The sequence below is a fragment of the Echinococcus granulosus genome (genome assembly GCF_000524195.1).
Source record: "Echinococcus granulosus chromosome Unknown EG_S00148, whole genome shotgun sequence".
Lineage (NCBI taxonomy): Eukaryota > Metazoa > Platyhelminthes > Cestoda > Cyclophyllidea > Taeniidae > Echinococcus > Echinococcus granulosus.
Genome location: NW_020170528.1, coordinates 18,686 through 39,007, shown reverse-complemented (window position 1 = coordinate 39,007; position 20,322 = coordinate 18,686). Strand labels below are relative to the sequence as shown.

Here is a 20,322-nt window from a genome sequence, read left to right as displayed (position 1 = left end):
CCCATGCTAACCTGATCAAAGTACATTTCGCACAGAACCTGTGGGAGCTTGCACACGTATTCACATCCAAGGCGTGTATAAATGCTTACATCTCTGTAGGCAGGCAAAAGTTAGCCAAATCTTACCGATTAAATTCGAAGAACAGTCACTTCCACTTATTAAATAGGAAAATTTCCCTCCAATTTTATAGGTCGTCAGGCTGCATTGGCATGGTACAGCGAAATCAGCTTTTATAAATTTGGAAAAGAAAACCAAACCAACTGCGGTGGGTTTCCCTTTTATTTGTTAACCTGCATAACACTTGATTTACCTAATTTATGAGGTAAACAAACAACAAACATTTTAAATGCTTAATTTATTACCGCTTTCTTTATTCCATATGCTGTCTAGGACATTTCACTCAGGTAGTTTGGAGGGATACACAAAAGGCCGGATTCGGTGTTGCCAGGACCAAAGACGGAACAGGAATCTACGTTGTTGGACGATATCAGAAACCGGGAAATTACCTAAATAACTATTGCGAAAACGTGCCTCCACCAAAGAGTGGTGTCAAGTATATACCGACGAATGAGGAATTGAGTAGGTTTCAGTAGTATGTTCATGCACAGTTTCGTTTTGTAAGCGTGCAACTTAATGTTTGTTTTTGTGCTTGTCAAATTTAGCCGGCATGGAGGGCACACACGGAAACAAGAGATGCAGAAAATGCAACTCGAAGTTGTATTTTTACAGGAGACGTTCAAAAAAACGGTGACGAATACCAGAAACTTACTGCTTCAGCAATAGAATGCGTCATTTTCTCCTTAATTTGAAAAAGTTTTTATCAAAAAAAACTTTTACTTTATTGTATTTAAACATCTGACAGATTTGCTCTTCACCTTTGGCTTTGAGACTTATGGTCGACAAAATTGACAAAGTGGGGTTCGCAATGTGTTGTGCGGGTGTAACGACAAACCGAGGTTTACGTCTTCCATAGGACGGAAACGTCTTTGGTGGAGCAGTGTAGCCTGTTGGACTGAACAGCTGGTAAACTAGAAAGGTGCAGTGAAGTATAAGCGTATTACGCAATTCCCTGTCCGCACCGTGTTCTTCTTATGTAGTAGCCCTCACAAAACTACATTGTGTGGGTTTCTTACCGGTAATGTGCCTGATTAAGAACCCATTTTGCCAATGATGGATAGCGATTGATAGTGCACCTGACTTTTAATTGAAATCTACATAATTTGTTGACGAATGAACCACCTATTTGATTGGTGGAGACGGGCACAGCTCAGTGAGCCGAGTTGGATTCCCTTCTTGATGGACAAATGACTGGCTGTGCCCATCAAGGTGCTCTATTTGTCTTGAATGCAGTAGATCCTGGGTGTTCACTCACAAAGTTGAATTGCTGCCCCATCTCCTCTTGCAGTCACAGTGTGCATTTCGGAGCGATGTAATTCGATGCGTCAGCATTTGGTGGGACTGCACCAGATGGTACTCCTGTTTCACAATCCGTGAGTACTTTAAAAGGCAAAATTGTGGCGTATGTGCGAAATATAGCTCTATGCAATGGAAAGGGTCAGTCCAAGCCTGAATATGAGTTCTATGACTGATTTTTTGTGAATGCCTTAAGTAGACTAATGCCGGCTTATCAGTGCCCTGCGGATGACTAAGTATCATGCGCTCCTTCAAAAGCCTTAGAGATAAGCAGGAAGATGACGCCTTGGTTAAGGTGCGTTCATTTGGGAACCCCGTGTTAACAAACCCGTTAGGTGCACAAAACGAAAGTGACCGCCTCAGTTCCCAGGACATTTAGAGGTTCTGCCTTGGAAAACTTTTGAGGCAATCCACTATCACAAGCGTTTACAGGTGCGTCCTCTGCATGATTGGTGACGGGTTAGGGCTCTCAATGCACAGTGTCTCTTCTGGCGCCTCTGGGGACCACGGCCCAAAGTGGCAGGGCCGCTAAGAGATGGAGGCTTTTGAATCTGATATAGATGAATCGGGCTCAGCGGAGTTCACGCAAATCTCGAATGGCTGATTGTCATCAGCAGTGTTTGCTGAAGACATGTGAGAATTGTCCTCTTTCTGCACGTCCTAAATGTTCATGCAAGTCTTGAAAGACTGTTATCTTGATAACACCTGGAGTTGTTATGCCCTCAGATGCTCAGACCCGAGGGTCAGTTTCCACCACTTCTGACACATCCACCCGAACTTTGCTGTTGGTGTGCAAGAGGATGTATGAGGCATCTAACGTAGAAAGGTGGCATTCGCTATGTTATTAGTTGCGCTTCCAAAGTCTGATTTAGAAATATATGCATATATATGTGGTAGCTATTTGGTGATATTTCTTGCCCATTTGGGGTAAAATGATACCACCGTAGTTTAAAGTATTAACGGCCTGTGAGGCAGGGTCTACACTGCATTGTTTTAAATCAAGACAAGCCTTCAGTACCGATTCTTACCAAGGGCTTCCTGGCTATCAGATAATGTCTGACCTGCCTTACTATCGAGAGGATAGTGACCAGTAGTTGCATCATCCGTTTCACTGCCCAGAGTAAGCGTTGGGCACGTAGCAAAATTGAAGAGCACTAGAATCGGTGCAGGTTATAATGTTAACTTCAGGCCTAAAAAACAGCCAAAGCTACACTTGCGCCTATTTGATCGTTTGGCATGATTTTCTGTTAGCCTATGTAGCGGAGGGCATTCAAGCGTTAACTGACCCTGAAATGCTGTGGTTATATCTGGTTATTTAGTGATAGCCATGGCCGAACGCAGTGCCTGGGCACCTGGCATAGTCACTTTTTGCCTTAATTGTTAACTATTCTTTGCAAAGAACAGTCACTGGTAGGGTTTTTAATGTTAAACCCGCTTCATGTTTGAAGACTTAAGGAGGGAAAGAGTCAAAGAATCCGCTTGAGTTTGTAGCATAAACGTCACAAAAACTTCAAAACTAACAAAGTGCACTAACACCACGCGCCATAAATAGAGTTAGAAATCAATTATCGACGTTTGGACCTAGCACTTCTGTAGCGTCCCGAGACTCCCTGAAGTCGAAAGAAGACAAAGTACTCGGGCAGAATATATATTCAGCGCAGAGAAGGTGTCTGGGCTATTGGCATGGCCCAAAAGGCCAGCTCGCCCAGCGAGATACAAAGGGACTAATTCAAAATACAAAAGTGGCGCCTCATCAATGCCGAGGGATAAACTACTATCGCATTACACTTCTATTGTCGCTAATTCGGGAGCAGTTTCCCTAATAAGCTATTAAAAGGCTTAACAAGTCAAAGATACAATAAAATTAGGTTACAAAAACAAGTTATGCCTTTTAGAGAAAGCAAATTACTGGACGCACAGAAGCCGGTTTATAAATTAAATTTTTCAAAAGTTTGCTTGTACATAAGTCTCTTTGAAAAAAAAGTTAGGTGTGTTTGGGCAAAAAACTTTGGTATTAATGCAGTTTTTAACTAAAACATTACATTTTTACCTAAAATCCTAAACGTTATTGCTTTTACTTTTGAATGGGTTAGAACCGTGAGCGGCTAAGTTAGGGAAGTGTACAATTCCTTCGAAGGTGCGGAATGGCAGGCGCGACGGAGTTTAACAATCCATTACGAAAATTTAAACTTGTTTTCCTCGGTGAGCAGAGTGGTTAGTTTGCATACCTTTGTCTCACTCAATGCTTTCATAGTTGGCAAAACGTCACTCATTACACGGTTTATGTATGAAACGTTCGATAGTGTTTATCAGGTAAATGGACTTCCGTTTATTTTACCTCAACAATAGGCCACAATAGGAATAGACTTCCTGTCAAAGACAATGTACCTTGAGGACCGAACGGTATGTTGCTTTCTTTTGCACTTTAGGGCCTCGTAGATTCGGTTGCAATTATGGGATACAGCTGGTCAGGAAAGATTCCGCAGTCTTATTCCCAGTTACATTCGAGATTCTTCGGTCGCCGTGGTTGTGTACGATATTTGCAGTAGGTCTGCTATGCGGTTCATTTCGCTATTTGTCTAGTGAGAGAGTCCTTTTCCCAGACTACGAAATGGATTGACGATGTTCGCAACGAACGAGGGAACGACGTTATAATAATGTTGGTCGGGAATAAAACCGATCTAGCAGATAAGAGGTAAGTTTATGAATGAGGTTTGCTATCGCTTTTAGAAAAGTCACTACTGAAGAGGGTGAACGATTAGCTAAGGAACTCAATGTCATGTTTGTCGAGACCAGTGCTAAAGCCGGTTACAATGTAAAAAATGTAAATCCTCACTTGTTGCCAAATACTTTTTATCAATGTTACTCTGAGTACACCATTCGTTGAGTAATCTTTAGTGCATTTCGCAAAAGTGGTACAATTTTCGTACATCGGATTTGGCATACTGTCTTTAAATCATAACACTTAGTTGAACTTACACCCTCTCTTCCATATGTTTTTCATTTCTTAAACTTTTCCTTGCTTTTTAAGCCTTGTGATATTTCAACCAGAACTAGGAGCCTTTTCTCAAACCTTTGCATTAGTACAGCCATGTGTCATCCAAACGGGTTTTGTTTCTGTCACTTTCAATCCCCTTTATTTTATTGTCTTGATTTGCCACTACCCTGGATAATTTGCGTAGCTATGTGGCAGTAGGGGAATCAGCGAATGCGCCTGTTTTTCCCAACTAGTCGGTTTATATTAGAAGAGATGGCTCTTTTTAAAGCTAGCTTTCACTGTTATGTTTCCATGTTCTAATATACTGCATTTCGGTATTAAGCCAGCTCTTGTTTTTGATTCCTAACTCCGAGCTACATAACTCTGTTTACTCATCCCAAATAAGTGTTATGTTGATCCTCGTTTTTCCGAGCAACCCTTATTAATCATCGGTATCCACCATTTGTGTATTGATTCCCCAAGTTTTCTCCTTTTCTGCTTCTTTCCTGTAAGTTGTTGCAGCTTTTTCCTATTTTAGCTTTTCCGACGGATAGCCACGGAACTGCTGAAAAAGGAGACGCCCCCTCCTCGTCATGACGACTGTATCTTTTTACTACTTTAGACTTTATTTTTAGACTTTTTGCTCCTAAACTGGTCTATAGGTTGTCTGCAAATTGAATGTTGATATCACGTCTCAACCAATTAATGCTGTTATTCATTTTTTGCCTTTAAGAGGAACCAGTTTATATGACCTTAACTTTGAGTTCATTGCTCTTCCCCCCTAACCCCTAATTTTTGTTACTTGCTATTTCGTTTGTTCGCAATTTTTTGAACGTTTTGTTTATCGAATGTGGGTGCGTGTCTAATAATCTCACTCCCCGGTTTGGACTCACAACGTTGCTTGCTTAAATTCGCCTTACCCATTTGACCGTTCGTGCAGTGATCGAGATTCGACTTAGAGATCACATGACCGATGGAGATCGTAGTGGTGTCATAGCACAGGACTCCTGTTGGTGCTAGCTGGTAGCTATGAATTTAATTCATTACTTTTCTTTCCATTAATTTTTGCAGTGATTGAGCTGAAACCGAACGATCAACCGCCAGACAACAGTGGCAAGTTCTGTGGATGTTGATCCTTCACCATTCCCTCCTCTTCTTCTTCCTTTTCGCACGAAGTGGATGCGAGATCGTGCTTCCAGTCCATAACTGTCGTTTCCCTAGACAAATACAGCGAGATTTCCTATAACTTCCCCCCGCCTCCTCCTTATCCTTTGTTTTACTTGCATTTCTTTCGGTTTCGATTCCCTTTTCATGCGCAGTACTACCAAACCCTTTTTTCGACTTTTTTCCATCGTGTGTTTTGCTCATTGGCCTTGCCTCCTCTCTTTGGTTTCTTTCGGTGCTGTGCTTTGCAAAACAACGGCCCGTCCTCCACCTCCTGGGGACTGTGCTTAAGTGTACAATGTAACTAAGTATTGCTGTTGATAAGGAAGACAATAGTTGATAATTGCTGGGGTGGTGGTGATGTCTTGTTTTTTATTGAGGGAGTTGTCCCGATTCTAAAGACTGGTGGATGGAATGCCAATGGTAAAAATCATACTGAGCTGTGCAGTGTTTCCGCCACTACTGCAGAAAGTAGTCAGTAATGCGGCTCGACGATATTGCGTAATCTAATGGGTCATTTTATGGTTTCGCGTCATTGAACGGATCGAATGTCAAGAGACTCAGTACTACAATTGATTAAAACATCAAGCGGCAGGCTTGGATACTTGAGGTATTGACTCTTGGTGAGTCGTTTGGTGGCGTTTGTAGTGTTTTTGCCCTTTCATCTTTCAGTTAATCATTTATGATAGGTTCTTGTAGATTCCTCTCAATGCCCACCGTTGCCGATGGAAACAGATTCCTCCTCCATTGCTACTGAAGTGAACAGTTAGTAGCATAGTTGCATGAGAATGTGATGGTCGGGTACTATGAGTTATCTTCCAAATTACTAACTATTTTAACGTTTCTTTCACAACAGTATGTTAAAACGGTGTTCTCCTAGTTTTGCACGCTAATGATGGCCTGAAGTTTTCTAAGGTTTGTGATATCGCTTGTGTTACTGATAACAACAGTAAGTAGCACGAGTAATTGATTGCAAGATGCAGTTTTGTGAGAGGCCCTCCCAAATAACAGGAAATCAAAGCCTATATACAGATATACGACACAAATTTTGGTATTTTGCGACACATTTTTTTTCCGAAAAAATGACATGTCAAGTTTAAAGACCTTTCGTAAATTGGAAGTAATGATGCACGTGATTGACTACACTCTCGGGCTAAAAACGTCTGAAAGCCAGTAACATAGGTTGTGTAATGATTGTTGATTTAAATTTCAACCTCAATTCACACATTACTTTATGCAGAACTCAAGATTTTGTTGTTTGCTAAAAGTCGGCGCGGTTTCAACAGCTTTTCTGCTGAGAGGCACTACACACCCAGCTACCTGCAACAGAAGTTTCCTGTCATTAACATTCCCATCAATTTCCTTGAAGACATTGTGAAGTAATGGAGTCTGAAGCACTCTCCTCAGCACCTATGATGACAGCAGACGGTCATGTCCTCGATGTGAAAACTCAAGTACAGGAGGCCGAGGTGACTCACGTACTCACATGTGCAGTTATTCTACCACCTTTCAACCCTGATTAAATGGAAACGATGAGTTCCACACTATAAAATAATTCTAATGAGTAGAGGAGTAAATAAATGCCATGAAATAAAAAGCCGGAAGGGGCAACAGAGAGGATTTCCATCAAAAATTCATGAATGCCAATGTGCTTCATTGGATTAAATAACCATTTTTTCAGCTTTGGTTGTCATTTTTTGGTCATTTTTTTTCAAATAGTTCTTTTTACCGAAGCATAAATGCTCATGTAGTGAAAGTTGTTGGAGGAAAAACTGCCTTTACTCATAAAGTAGCACGTTAAAAATGCCGATATTTTAGAGCACGGGGAAAGTGAAGAGTAAAAAATTGCTTCCTTTTGTGGCGACTGAATCTAAAAAAGTGTACATTGAAATCTTTGGTCCCACTTTCCGATGAAAAGGGCAAAAAAGGATGACCTCGTAGTTGGCATTGCTATTTACTTATATACAAAGGCTAAAATGTAAAAGTAAAGACAAATAACTACTGAAAAAATATCAGTAGACAATCTAGTCAGCGAAAGTATCAAGTAGATGGGCCAAAACAAATTTTTGTCCAAACATCGCGTAGATATGTGCATTTAAAATAAAAGTAAGGAGTGAGATGTGATCTACTTTCAAGAGTCGCGTGTGGACAGCGTGAGGAGAGCCGGTCCTGCGACTTCAGAGAGGCGGTTTGGTGTAGTTGGGTTTACTTTCCGGTTCAATGTTGAGGCAGGAGTGACATCCAATCCAGCGTGCATGGAAGAGGGTTGTGAGGGAGCAATAGCGATGCCATTGCTCCTCGTCGCCACTTCTTCATCACCCATTTCCAGGTTGGCCACGAGTAACGTCACAATAACGCATACTAGGCAAGCCACGAGAACCACGGTGAAAGAGACTGGAACGAGGGATTTGAAAACTGGGAGGGGAAGGTAGAATTTTGATAGATTCATCAAATACTACTCATGATTGATAAATGAGATCGAAACAATTAATGTCGCTAAGCGGAAATTGTTAACTTAAACCTGTCGCATGGATGCTAACTAAAGACTTGTCCACTATTTTCCACGAGTTACGATTATTGAAAAGATTGTAGTTCAAACCAACAAAGAGCTTTTTTTCTGTGGGCTTTACACATCAAGGCATGTTCGTAAACAGAAATCGTCTAGTCAGGGATTGTTGCAAGACTATAGAAGATGATCAATTAAACTTTATTTCTAATTTTCGCCCATTTTCTAAAGACAGCTTCATAAGGATCCACCTGTCTTTCATACAAAAAGTATTTTTATAAATAATTCCTACCATTCAGGTCATGCATAATGTCATGGTAGATGACACTGCCACACCCGCGAGAATAAATCAAAGCACTTTTGGTCGCGTTTGAAGGAAATGAAAAGAATTGACTTTCACAAGTTCCTTTTTCTTCCTTAGAACACGCACATCTCTTCAGAAGAGCGTTAAGTTGAGTTTCTGAAAGGCAAACAGTGCTGAGAATAACTCCGACCAATCAGTTAACAAAGATCGAAATCCCAACCAATCAAGATTGGCGTAAAATAATCAGCCAATGAATGTGGGGCAATTATCTGTTTTAAGTTATTTATTTAGGCTGATTGATTGTCAGTTATAGTTTTGGAAATTTTTGAAATTACAGTTGTCGAAGTTACTCTAAAAGCAGTAACAAGTGACCCTGTCAGCAAAGGTGAGTTCTACTGGCTTCAGCCTGAAGCTGTGCAGAATCGTAGTGTGACAAGGTGATTCCATATCTTAGTGTTAGGTTTCATGACTTTTAGCCTGAAGTGAAGGTATGCACTTAACTTTGATATCAGGGGTTGGAGCATTTGAAATGGGAAGTGGGAGAAGATTTGGCATCTCGTACTAACTTGAAGAGTTGTGACTTGGTCTTTACGCGGACAGCGAGGTTACAAAAAAAGGCCTTTAAGGGGCACCAAGCGCAGCAGGACATGTGAATGCAAGACCTACGAAGATGAGTTTGATTTGTTGGGTAATCCCTGAGCCAATCAGCAGCACCAACACTGCCACAGCAATGACGACTGGATTCCATGGAATACCAGCACTTCGCAGCCGACGATGATGCTATCGAGAGGGTGGCGTGAAGGAAGTAGGGCTTCGCTTCAACGAAGATATTTTCTACCTAAAATGTTATTTATTGATCAACCATTTCATGGACAACAACTGTACGATTTTGGTATTAACCCTACCCAGCAGCCGTTGGGATTTGAGGGGTCCACCGACTAGCACTCAAAAGAAAAGGTCATCTAAATGCCACCCAGCCTTCTTGTGGTGGATATTTTTGACACGACTTCAGCTATTGTCACTCTAAATCCTCACCTTTTACATAAAACGAGTTTCTATGACAATAAAAGTGGTAGCCTTGGCCATTAAGTGATCTTTAAGAGAGCAAAAAAACTTCGCCACAGTGCATTTGACCCCGAAATCTGCATTTGTCCGCATCATATTGGCTGACATGCAGCTGTCAAATAGAGGAAGCTATTTACATGCTTTTTTGTTGAGTAGGTTAATCATGTTGGATTGCTGACACCGCGTTAAAGATTCCTTTTGCATAAGAAAAACCATGATTATCAAGGAGTAGGTGTCACAAGTCATCAGTGGATTATGCTAGCACCCTCAGTCGAGGTGATGGGGTCATTCATTATTTTGATTCTTCAATAGGCTTTTATAGCACCAATTTTTTTAAATTTGAAACTAGTAAGACGACACGGGTAAATTATATGCGAAATACAAACACCTCTTCCTCGAGTGAGAGAGAATAATACAGTAAAATGTGTGAGAAGTTCACTTCTGAGAGACAATTTTGACCCTGAAAGAGGAACTCTAGGCCATTCATAGTCAAGAATGAAAATGAATTTAGCCAATTTCTGTAATGAAGGAAAATCAGTGTGCGGTCTTCGCGCCTGGTTATAATAAACCTGAGAACTTCGTGATGGTGTAGGCGGTGGAAAGGTCGCGAGGACCGCGGGAGACAATGCTCAAAATGGTATAGGAGCTAGGTGTTTAAATTGTATTTGTTTCGATTCTATATTTAACATCATGTACTATCTAGAGTCACAGCAGTGGTTATTCCCGCAAACAAATACTGAAATAGCTTTTCAAGTAGACTGGCAACACCCCACCTCAGTCAAGAGCCCAGATTCGGGATCTTGCGCTTGTGAGATGAAGGAGGTGGTAAGAGGGATGGCAGCTATATGTGAAACGATGATGAGGAGAAAGAGGATGGCCATTGGACGGAACCAGGCAGTGATGCTAGACACCATTGATTGATTGCCACTGTAGAAGCAACAACAGAAGCGGGATCGCCAGCGGCAGCACCCATGCGAGTTCACATGGTTCGAGGAGAGGCGAAGCGTCCAATACTGCGTTGAGACGCTATGACCTGGGCTCTCGGCGATTTCTCCTAATGGATTACCTTCCGGACCAATCAAAACGAGGTTTTCTGTAGAAGGCAGAGCAAAGCATTCTTTCTTTGTTAAAGCAGGACTTTGACAGACTAGATGGCAAAAGTGATCATGCTTTGCTGCGATCACCACCAGGGTCACACAATAAACCAGATGTGTTTGTGTTCCGGAGTGACACCAACACGTGCACTATCTGTCGATTGCATAGCATTGTATGAAACTCAACCAATCCGATTGAGGCACAATTTGTTTCAACCAATTGTCACACAAAAAAGGCACCAAGACCACATGTCACACATTTTCTGTGACAGATATCACGAGGAAATTAACAAGTCAAATGTACTACGAAGTTTAACTAGAGCACCGATGCATCGGCTTGAAAATGGCAAAGCCAAACATCTATAGCAGTGGTATGCTATCATCGTGAGGAGACGCCATTTTTCAAGTCCCATTAACAAAAACCGTTCTTTACATTATGACGCAATTTCATCTAACAGTGGAGTAATAGCACCACTTAAAGCAGCCCAAATTCAAAGGCTGGTTAAAAATTTCAGTAGTTAAAAGAAGTGCATTCTCTATGTTAGGCTCTACAATGAGAGGTATTGTTTGAGTGACAGCTCTTGCAGTTTGCCTTGAACTGATCCTGTGGGAGACGCTGAAGCGGAGCAAATGATAGGAGGGAGGACGGGGGGGGGGTGTCAATTAACAGGGTAAGTAGTACACATGCAACAGAGGGATACAACTCTAAAGGATGAGATGATAGTTGATAAAGCTACACTAAGAACCAATAAAATTTACGATCTTTTGTTATCATAGGAGCATAGGTAAAAGAACACTTGCCCCAGTATTTCTTAAGTATTCCCATTACCCTACCTAGGCTTTGCTTGACAGCCTCAACTTTTATGGCAGATATAAAATCCCTCCGCTGTTTGCGTGTTTCAGGTCTTCACTTCGCTTGAACACAAACACGCAAACACAAACAAACATGGAGAGAATGAGCGAGAAGAGCGGCACCAATAAGCACGCCACGACAATTACTTGTTTCATAGAAGGCTAAGCTTTATTTTCAATTAAAGGGAGGAGTTTAAAAGCACTCCACATTTCAATTGTTGGGCCACCAATCTTAATGTAAACGGCTCGAGTAGCCTTGCCAAATGTATCACGTGTGTGGGGGGAGTAACCTTAATACACGATACTATCGAACCACCTTCACGCCAGCTTCATTACAAATAGAGAAAGAAAAAAGTCAAGAAAATATTTAGCAATCAAAGAATGATCCTTAAATAGGTAGATCAGTGAAAACAAAGTACTCAAAAGTATCTCTAGGCCTACTCTTTTGCATTCCAGTCTTCCTGATATACTGCAGAAGCCTAAAACAAGTACGCCCCTGTGAAATGACGCCTTGTCAGCCTATTAGACGTGTATGCCTCTCATTAAATCATATCAGTCTTCCACATTCTCCGACAGCAATGGTGAATCTTGCTGCTGACAAAACACACGGATGAACTTTTGCCTGTTAAAACGCCAAAAAAACCAATTCAGATGACGAAGCGAAGCCTACCTTATCAGTGAAATTCAGCGTTTACTAGAAAGTAATTAAAACGTTGTTTATCAGTGCCTTCATCTGAGTTCGACGTCACACATATTTTCTTTGTCAACTTACTGATAACCAGATCCAAATTGTCGCAAGCGCATTGTTTGAGGTTACATCCGTCAAAGCGAAGCAGAAATTGCATATTCTGAGAGCAATTGCCTGCGAGATTTTTGCACCTGGGCGGTGGTGCCATTAGCAATCAAAAGGACAAAACGTCTGGGCTGTGATGGTAAAAGTATTATCGCATCATGTCAGTCGCCTCAAGACCACTTACTGAAGCATTGCAATGACTAACCAAGTATTCAAGAACGATATCAGGCATACATTTAGGCAACCTTACATCGTCACAAAATGCAAGATTAGCCAAAGTGAAAGCATGGCATCCCAGCAAGCCAAACGAATACAAAATCTGAGTTGCAATACATTAAAAAAGGGAAAATATGTGCTCAAAACACAATGGAGATTGTTTCTACTATTGCGTTTACATAAAGGTGATAAAAGGGATGCATTTGAAAATAAAGATCAAAAGGTCAACTTACAAATCATCAAACTGCTGCAAGAGGAACTCGGTTCATATAAGCAAAAATCATACTACAGAAGTGACAAAAGGTCCTCAGGGTAATTTTTGACACAGATTAGCCAAGTAACTATAACACCGTAAATAAAACTACTGCAAATGGAACAGGTGAAAAGTCGTTAAACTTGCCCTGTTTCGCGCATCGTGGTTGAAAGTAGAGAAGAATGGCGATTATGCACCCTAGAAGGACCTGTACAATGCCCAATGCGAGAGTGAGCCAAGAAACAGAGTAGTAGAGATTGAGAACAGGGCACATCCAGTAGAGATTCCTGACACTAACAGCACTGGAAATGATCAGGAGGAGGCCCATTAAAGTAAGGCTGACGGAAAAGACAACTTGACTGTAGAGAACGCAGCGCACACGAACAGTTGTCGATTTGAGGAGCATTTGAGTTCTGGAAGTGAGAATACATCAAATTGGATGAGTGGATTTGATCTGTAACAAGTTTGACACCGCGTGCAGTTACAAGATGCTAATGTAGTCCAACAACACACATGTGAGATTTTACCTGTGTAAAAGAAATGAAAAAAGTAAAGTGTACATCATAGGGTAGGGAAAGTGAAAGTAAGCTAGGGTTACGATTTAAAGACAACTTGAGAATGCGCAAATCGTTTAGCTTCAGAATTCATTGGTGCATATTACAAGTTTGATGGAAAATGCCTAAAAAAACAACGAATTTGAAGTTTTATAAGTTTGCGTAAGGTTACTATCTCCAGTCAAAATAACTTGGAAGAAGGAGTGAAGCAAATCAGGCACCACATTTTATTATGTAATTCCCACAAAATAACAACAGATATAAGTATCAAAAAACCAATAACTAACGAACCAAGAAAATGGGGGTATTTCTTAGCCAAAAGGGAACCATGATCATAATAATGTCTTCAAGTTACTTTCTAGGCCCCTAAACTACTCTAGAATGCATGTCAATAAGCGGTCTAAGGATAATAACCTGTTACCACTCATTAATCACTTTCGATTAACTACAAGAAATTCTTAAATGGTTAGTTTCATCAGGCCCACATTACCAATCTCAAGGCTATGTAAGCGCTCAATAGGAGAATTTAACAACGGTGACTTTTGCAAAAAGTAGTCTATTCGTTAGCTTTTTAAAAATTTGACTTTTTATGGCACCTGGGATTTAGTAAAAGAGTAGCAAATTGGCACAAAAATCAAATAGGCTGTTGGCGTTGTATATCGTTATTGATAAACACGGAGGTCAATTTAGAACCAATAGTTACATTCAGATTATACTTACCCTAAGTAAATGTCAAATTATGCAAAAGAGAAGCGAACTTCACTATGACCTATAACGGGTAACAATTGAGTAAAAATGTTATTTTCGGGATCTTGTGGTTCTTCAGCGCCTCTAGACATTCCTGAAGTTGACAGAGGGCATACCCAGGGATAAAATGCATTATTGAGAAACAGAAGGGCACCTACCAAGGGTTCAATGGCATAGCTCCCGAGTAGTTCATTACTATAACTGGGAGCTGAGAAAACGACATATTACAGCACCGCAAATGAATCAATTACTGCAGAATTACGATCAAAGGCAACAGAAGTGCCGATAAACAACAAGTGCAAATAAATATTCGCCTGAACTGCTACACATTTTAAGACGAACTATGACGACTTATCTAGCAAATTTTTGTCGAATGTATGTATGCAGCTATATTGAATAAAAGAGATAATCTACGACATACTGTAATACGATAGTGGTTTATCCCTCGGCACTTGTGAGGGGCCACTTTTGTACTTTGAACAAGGTTTCATTATCTCGCTGGGTGGGCCGGCCTTTTGGGCCATGCCAATAGCCCAGACACCTTCCCTGCGCTGAATATATATTTTGCCCCAGTACTGTGTCTTCATTCGTCTTCAGGGAGTCCCGGGGCGCTACAATACAGCTGCATAGTGCGTTCATCCCCTCACCTTCCGTGTTTCAATGTTTTAGCTCGTAGATTTTGGTAATTTTTCACCGTTAGCTGGAAAAATGTCCTTGATAACTCTGTACCTCAGTAGTTTTTGGGGAAATATTGGACAAAGGTATGGCTTGTAGCTAGTTATTACAGGTCTGAATGACTGCCTGAAACCACTGTCAAGGGTTACAGCTTGACGCTCTCCTAGGCCAATTCCCAAGTGACGATTACTTAACCTCTACAGACCCTTATTTCTGCGGTTTCAGAGCAAATCCACGGGACGAGTGCTATGAGGACGGCTAGGGAGACCCTAAAAGCCTCGGACTTGCAAATCAGTGCGATGATATGCCTTGATCAAGTTTACTGCGCGGCATAATCTGGCTGATGGAGTAGAAGGTCGACAAATGTGGCAGAAAAGCCAGCCCTAGGACAGAAATAACTTTAAAGACTGGGTTTCACTAAAACAGTGGGATTAAGAGGACAATTGTGGCCTGATTTGACAATGTCAAGTACACAGCCAGTGAAGCGCGTTCATAACAAGGCAACGAGGTCCTTTCATGGTCATCTAATGACGAGTTGAGGGATTCAGAAATGCGCCACGCGTGTGACAAATCCAGAGCCACGAAAACGAGTAAAGCTTAGATGTGATGAACAAAAACACATGAATAGCAGCCTCCCGGCGCTCAAAGGATACGTAGAAACATAAACACACGAAAATAACGCTCTGTTACACTGATTTATAAGAAAATTAATAAAGCTGCAATCAGAGTGCATACAGTTTCTGTACACGAAACCGCCCCATAATACAGTACACATCAACACTAACAGAGTTTAGGGAGCAAGTGGAGGGTGTGGCGGAAAACCGCTTGGCGTTGCAACAAAGGCTGCCGCTGCGGCGGCGGCAGCAGCGGAGGGTGGAGGCACCACTACACTCATGAGAGGAGGGGGCGGGTGACCAGGAGGGAGCAGCCAGGGCCCCCCGGGGGGTGGTGGTGGGGGCGGGGGTGGGGCCTGGGTAGTGAGCACTGTAGGTAAAGGTGGAGGCGGTGGTGGTGGCAACGGCGGCGCCAGCTGAAACGAAAGTGAGGAAAATGTTAGGGTTAAACTTTATTATTGCTCGTAAAGCCTTTTCTAGCCGAAAAGGTGGAGTTATAGCCATGGTAACGGTCCCCAGGTCTTCTGTAACTTTTCAGGAGTAGCCTGTAAGTCATATTAGGGCTTTTACGCTTATAATAACGGAGAAAAAGAAATGAAAATTGCAAAAAAGACCTAGCTGCACCAATGAACTATTCCAAGACAACCAGCTTCACCCCATCTTCGGGACTGAAACGACAGCGGTGAGGTTGCATGCTTTTGCCGCTTTCTTACTCTTTTTGATTTCGGGGTTAAGTTGTTATGTTGTGCTCAGCGCTTCCACTAGGCACAACACCATCATTTGTGGACACAAATAGACGCAGGTTTGACAAGTTAGTGAACATAGGGTATCATAACGGTTTTCCGTTTTTGACCAGCCCAGGCGAATTGAAAACAGTGTTGGAGTTGAAGGAGTACTTTAATAGCGAAGGCTAGAACGTTTTGAATCGTATTATTAGATGTGAAGAAACCTGAGCACGAGTACTTTGATGTTACAACGAGCATGAATGCAGTGGAAGCATGTGAATCCACCTCCACCACCTCAGCACCGATGATGTGAGGCTGGCTGTTTCAGAATGCTTCAGAGGTGTAGAAAGGTCTTTCAAAGCCAAAATTTTGTGAGTCACTTGAAGGTGTGTAACAATGCAGCAACAGGAGAATGCATGAAAAACTAGTGTGGTTAGGATTTAAAAGTCCTAGTTTCAAGTTACTATCCATGGCAGTCTGAATGAAGAAACATTTATGTGTTCAGGATTGGCACTTCAAAAGAAGCTAAACAGTATGAAGTAATTAAACATTGCCCATAATAGACAATGACGAGGACCCTAGACTTCAACTACCAGCAATAAAATTGATTCCATCCCTCACTAGTATCTCTCACAGTGATTGATCACTCACTGGAATCGCTGGTGGGGGCGGTGGCGGAGGAGGGGGCGCTCCAACAAGTGTCGTGGACGCAGAACCCACTCCAACAAATGGCTGTGGGAAAGCCGTAGGGAGTATTCCATGTTCGTACCTCGGCATCGTCTGATTCCACACGAGACCAGAAGCAGTAGTCGTTGCCATCGTGGCATTGTTGTTGGATGACTGGAGTTGAACTGCTGTCAGAAGAAACCTGGCGTAAGTGACTTGAATCAAAGCCTAGAAAAATTCAGCCACTCCGGCCTTCGACTAACCTTCCATCGGTTTTTTCAAAGGCTGTAATGGTGGTGGAGGAGGAGGGGGAGGTGGGGATGGGGCGTGGTGGCTACGCCTTTTCGATCCAGTCTGCGGTGGTGCATCGGATTTAGTGACCGTTTCACCGCCACCGGACTTGTTTCCATCGGAGTAGATGTCAAGGATGCGGTGGCAGATATCCTCCATCACCTCTACAGTCATACCCTCGACAAAGCACTCCCACCAAGGTTGGCCAGGTCGACGTCCGTGCCAGTCCGTGACGGGCCAAGACTTCATCCGAGTTGCCAGGTAGAGTACCGCGCATGCCACGATCTCGGGCTCCCATTGGAGGCACAAGGTGGTCTCCAGACTGTCGTTGATGAAAGACCACGCCATTTGCACTATCTCTTTGATTTTCTCCTGGGAGCCTGGGATTAAAATAGAAGAACCAGTAGCTAAGTTCAGAGCGGTACTATTGATGTATATGTTCCGAAATGGTCAAAGGGTTTGGGACAAAGATTCAAAAATATCATGACAACAAATCATGAGACGGTGACGATTTCATATCTCCAACAGGCTCATGTATCATTAACGAATTTTACCAGAATAAACAGAAAAAGAGCGATCCACTTTTGACTGCTTAGCACAAAATAACACAAGATTTGGAATTTGCGACAAAGTAGCTTTTGCTTTTCCAAAGAAAAAACTCAGTCGGTGAAAAATGTTTTCACGTTTAAGCACATCTCTAGCATTAAAGTAATATCTAGGAGGTTTCAGAATAAAACCTCGTCAGCACAGCTAGCCATCCCAGGCACCCGGAGTACGCTCTTTCCGGAATTGCACAACTTTGCAGAAAATTGTAAAAACACATTTTAAAAAATAAACAAATGTGCTTTGAGATGCTCTGCTTGTTTCGAAATGAAAAATTTTGGAATTTTGTCAAAGTATCTACAAAACAACTCCCTTATTCACTGAAGAGCAAATATGATAGAAAAAAGTGATTGATTTCTAGTCACTTTCAACCATAAGCTTCAGGATCAATTAAGTAACAATTAGTTTGAATTATGATAATTTCTTTGACCTAAATGCCTACTGTATGAGGAGAAATCATGGACTAAAGGTGGATAAGCCTCATTGGAATCAAAAAATCGAAATCCCTGCTCCTATATTTAGAGGCCTTTCGGATTTACACCTTTACATTACAGAATAGCATTAATACTTCCCCCAAAAGCCGAGTAACCTTACCGATTCTACTTTAGAAGAAGCAGCATCCATTCACTGTTGCATCGTTGGGTGAAAGAAATCCTTGATAGACAAAAATTCAAATACCAAAATCCAGCTAAATCAACACCTAACAGTCTTGCTTCCTCACTAGTAAAAGCCAAAAAAAGTGGGAATAACTTTTGAAGAGAATAAAAGTAATTGAAACGATTTACCCTTTAGGCGCTTCGCATATTGCAGGAGAAAACTGTAAGGATGAGTGACTTGCAGATCGAATTTAATGGTCTTTAGAAGCACCCTCTCGTACATCATCACTTCCTCCTAAAGTGTAAATCAGTCATCAACGATTGTATTTTGAATAGAGCTCAAGGAAGACATGCAACAAATACCCTAGGATCATTCCCAAAGGTAGCAAACAATTCAGGAGGTAAGAGTTCACGAGCCGTCCGAATTATATCTCGGCACTTCTTCGGAGTTTCCTCAACCTTTCCCGCCAACATTAAACAACAAGCAGCAGTAACCTAAAAGGAATAAGAAGACTAGAACTTTAAAAAAGTGCGAATAAATAAGAGTTGATGGAGCTTACATGACGAGGAAAAGCTTTAAAGGAGTGACACATGTAAAAACGATGGAAAAAAACGATAGCCGTGGCCCAGGTGTCGTAGCGAAGGTGAAGTCGAGTGCTGAGGTCGAGGATAAAGCGGGCACCCTCACGACGATAACGAGTTTCTGTTTGTTGATCAACCCCATCTAAGATGGAGGGGGTTCGAAGAAAGTCCTCCTTTTCGTAATACCAACATGGCATTTGCTGGAGAAAATAAGTGATCTTAAAGTGAATTTTTAATGCACTTTAATCATCAAATATAATAATCCAAGACAACCCTACTAGGTTTGTGCAAAAAAAGAAGGTGCACAAAGATACATACACATCTATTTACCAAGCATTAGACAGAAGCAAAACAAATTTACATGCTGATCCATTGCGTTGTCGAGGACTTAGGAGAATACCCTCTCAGACCAACAACCAGCGCTTGCAACCGACAAAGGCTACCAAAAGAGCGGTGTGTGTATGGACGCACTTAAACAATGCTAGAAATTATAGGAGATAGATCTCATTAAGTGCTGCTCACGAGCGAGATAATGCACTAGCAAACACTAAAAGTTTTATTTTAATAATTTTCCGCAATCGAAGCAGGATTATTACCAGGTAGCACTAAAAAATTAGTTAATTTTACATGACTTGACACTTGTTCGCCTATGTTGCCAGCTGCATCGTCTCCTATCTCTTTGAAGGTTAAGTAATATTATGACAAAAGAAGCAGTTGGCTATAGCTCTGGCTCTTGTTTCTAGAATGGCAGTTACGACTTCCCTAAAGACTCGGTGTGCTGCTTTCGTAATAGTGTTGATTAATAAAATCGAATGGCACTAATGTATTTTGATGTAAAAACTATTTTTAGACCTAAAACCTTTAAAGATGTTCCTTAAACTAATAGGTATCTACTCTTTTTATTGCTATACATGAAGTCTCCTGTAAATGAGAGTATAATAAACTGTTTTCCTCAACATGCAGTTCTATTTAGGCATTCATTACGGCCGTTCTGTGGAACCCAATTGCCAATATCTGAACTGAATTCTGATTTTCTAATCGCCTAATAGTAATAAAGTAACTCGAATGTATTCCCTTAGCGGAAACACTTTCTGTGACGACAAAATAAGAACAGCCTTATTTCGGCAATCAAAGACCAAATTTCTGACTTTAGGTTTATCCTACGCTTAAATTTGCATTAAAAAATAGGCAAAAATGACTTTATTTCTGAACTACGCGTTTGCGTAGAGGTCTCATGGAAGTCCTACTTTCAAAAATGAAAAATTTCTAACAAAAACTTATAAAAATTAGTATTTAAGGCACTATATTCCAATAAACTACTCCTGCAGAAAAAATCCGTAAATAAAATGAAATTTCTTAGCCTCTAAGTTGGTGTTACAACGCTTTTCCACATCACAAATTACAAAATTTTTCTGACCTCTTGTAAGAATTCCTAAAATGCTGCTCTTGTCATCATCTAGCCCTCATCATACACATGAATTTTAAAAAACTACTGACTAAGCAAAATTCGATTCAAAGCAAAAAATGGAAAGAAATTTGTTTGAATAATTCTGTAGTAGTTGTCACATGCCGATATAGATATAGGAAGGCAAGGAGCAACTTCTTAAAAAACTGATCTTTATGCGATCTTAT

The 20,322-nt window shown here is 41.3% G+C and overlaps 4 protein-coding genes across 4 annotated transcripts in view; 2 read left to right on the top strand and 2 right to left on the bottom strand. All coding sequences in view use genetic code 11, as the record gives it.

Moving 5' to 3' along the window:
- EGR_09445 (Golgi-associated plant pathogenesis-related protein) overlaps positions 1 to 783 on the top strand; it is a gene marked incomplete at both ends in the record, with an annotated part of 3,881 nt that extends 3,098 nt beyond the window's left edge. Inside the window, 3 exons of the mRNA XM_024498694.1 lie at positions 191 to 265; positions 391 to 592; positions 663 to 783. Coding sequence (XP_024346881.1) covers positions 191 to 265; positions 391 to 592; positions 663 to 783 — 398 coding nt within the window. The remainder of the gene's footprint in view (positions 1 to 190; positions 266 to 390; positions 593 to 662) is intronic.
- A 2,774-nt stretch (positions 784 to 3,557) lies between these two features.
- On the top strand, positions 3,558 to 5,523 carry EGR_09444 (Ras-related protein Rab-6A; the record flags this gene model as incomplete). Its single annotated transcript, XM_024498693.1, has 8 exons — positions 3,558 to 3,627; positions 3,668 to 3,726; positions 3,763 to 3,816; positions 3,853 to 3,958; positions 3,997 to 4,108; positions 4,144 to 4,237; positions 4,929 to 4,992; positions 5,462 to 5,523. 8 exons carry the CDS (start codon positions 3,558 to 3,560, stop codon positions 5,521 to 5,523), a joined length of 621 nt encoding a protein of 206 aa, XP_024346880.1.
- A 2,162-nt stretch (positions 5,524 to 7,685) lies between these two features.
- EGR_09443 (hypothetical protein) lies at positions 7,686 to 12,271 on the bottom strand (the record flags this gene model as incomplete). The annotated part of the gene is made up of 4 exons (XM_024498692.1): positions 7,686 to 7,969; positions 9,031 to 9,202; positions 10,203 to 10,522; positions 12,148 to 12,271. The coding sequence occupies 4 exons, from the start codon at positions 12,269 to 12,271 to the stop codon at positions 7,686 to 7,688; spliced, it is 900 nt and encodes a 299-aa protein (XP_024346879.1).
- Positions 12,272 to 15,403: 3,132 nt separating this feature from the next.
- On the bottom strand, positions 15,404 to 18,887 carry EGR_09442 (Cyclin-K; the record flags this gene model as incomplete). Its single annotated transcript, XM_024498691.1, has 7 exons — positions 15,404 to 15,643; positions 16,604 to 16,684; positions 16,722 to 16,846; positions 16,882 to 17,289; positions 18,298 to 18,403; positions 18,472 to 18,603; positions 18,669 to 18,887. 7 exons carry the CDS (start codon positions 18,885 to 18,887, stop codon positions 15,404 to 15,406), a joined length of 1,311 nt encoding a protein of 436 aa, XP_024346878.1.
- Positions 18,888 to 20,322: the final 1,435 nt, after the last annotated feature.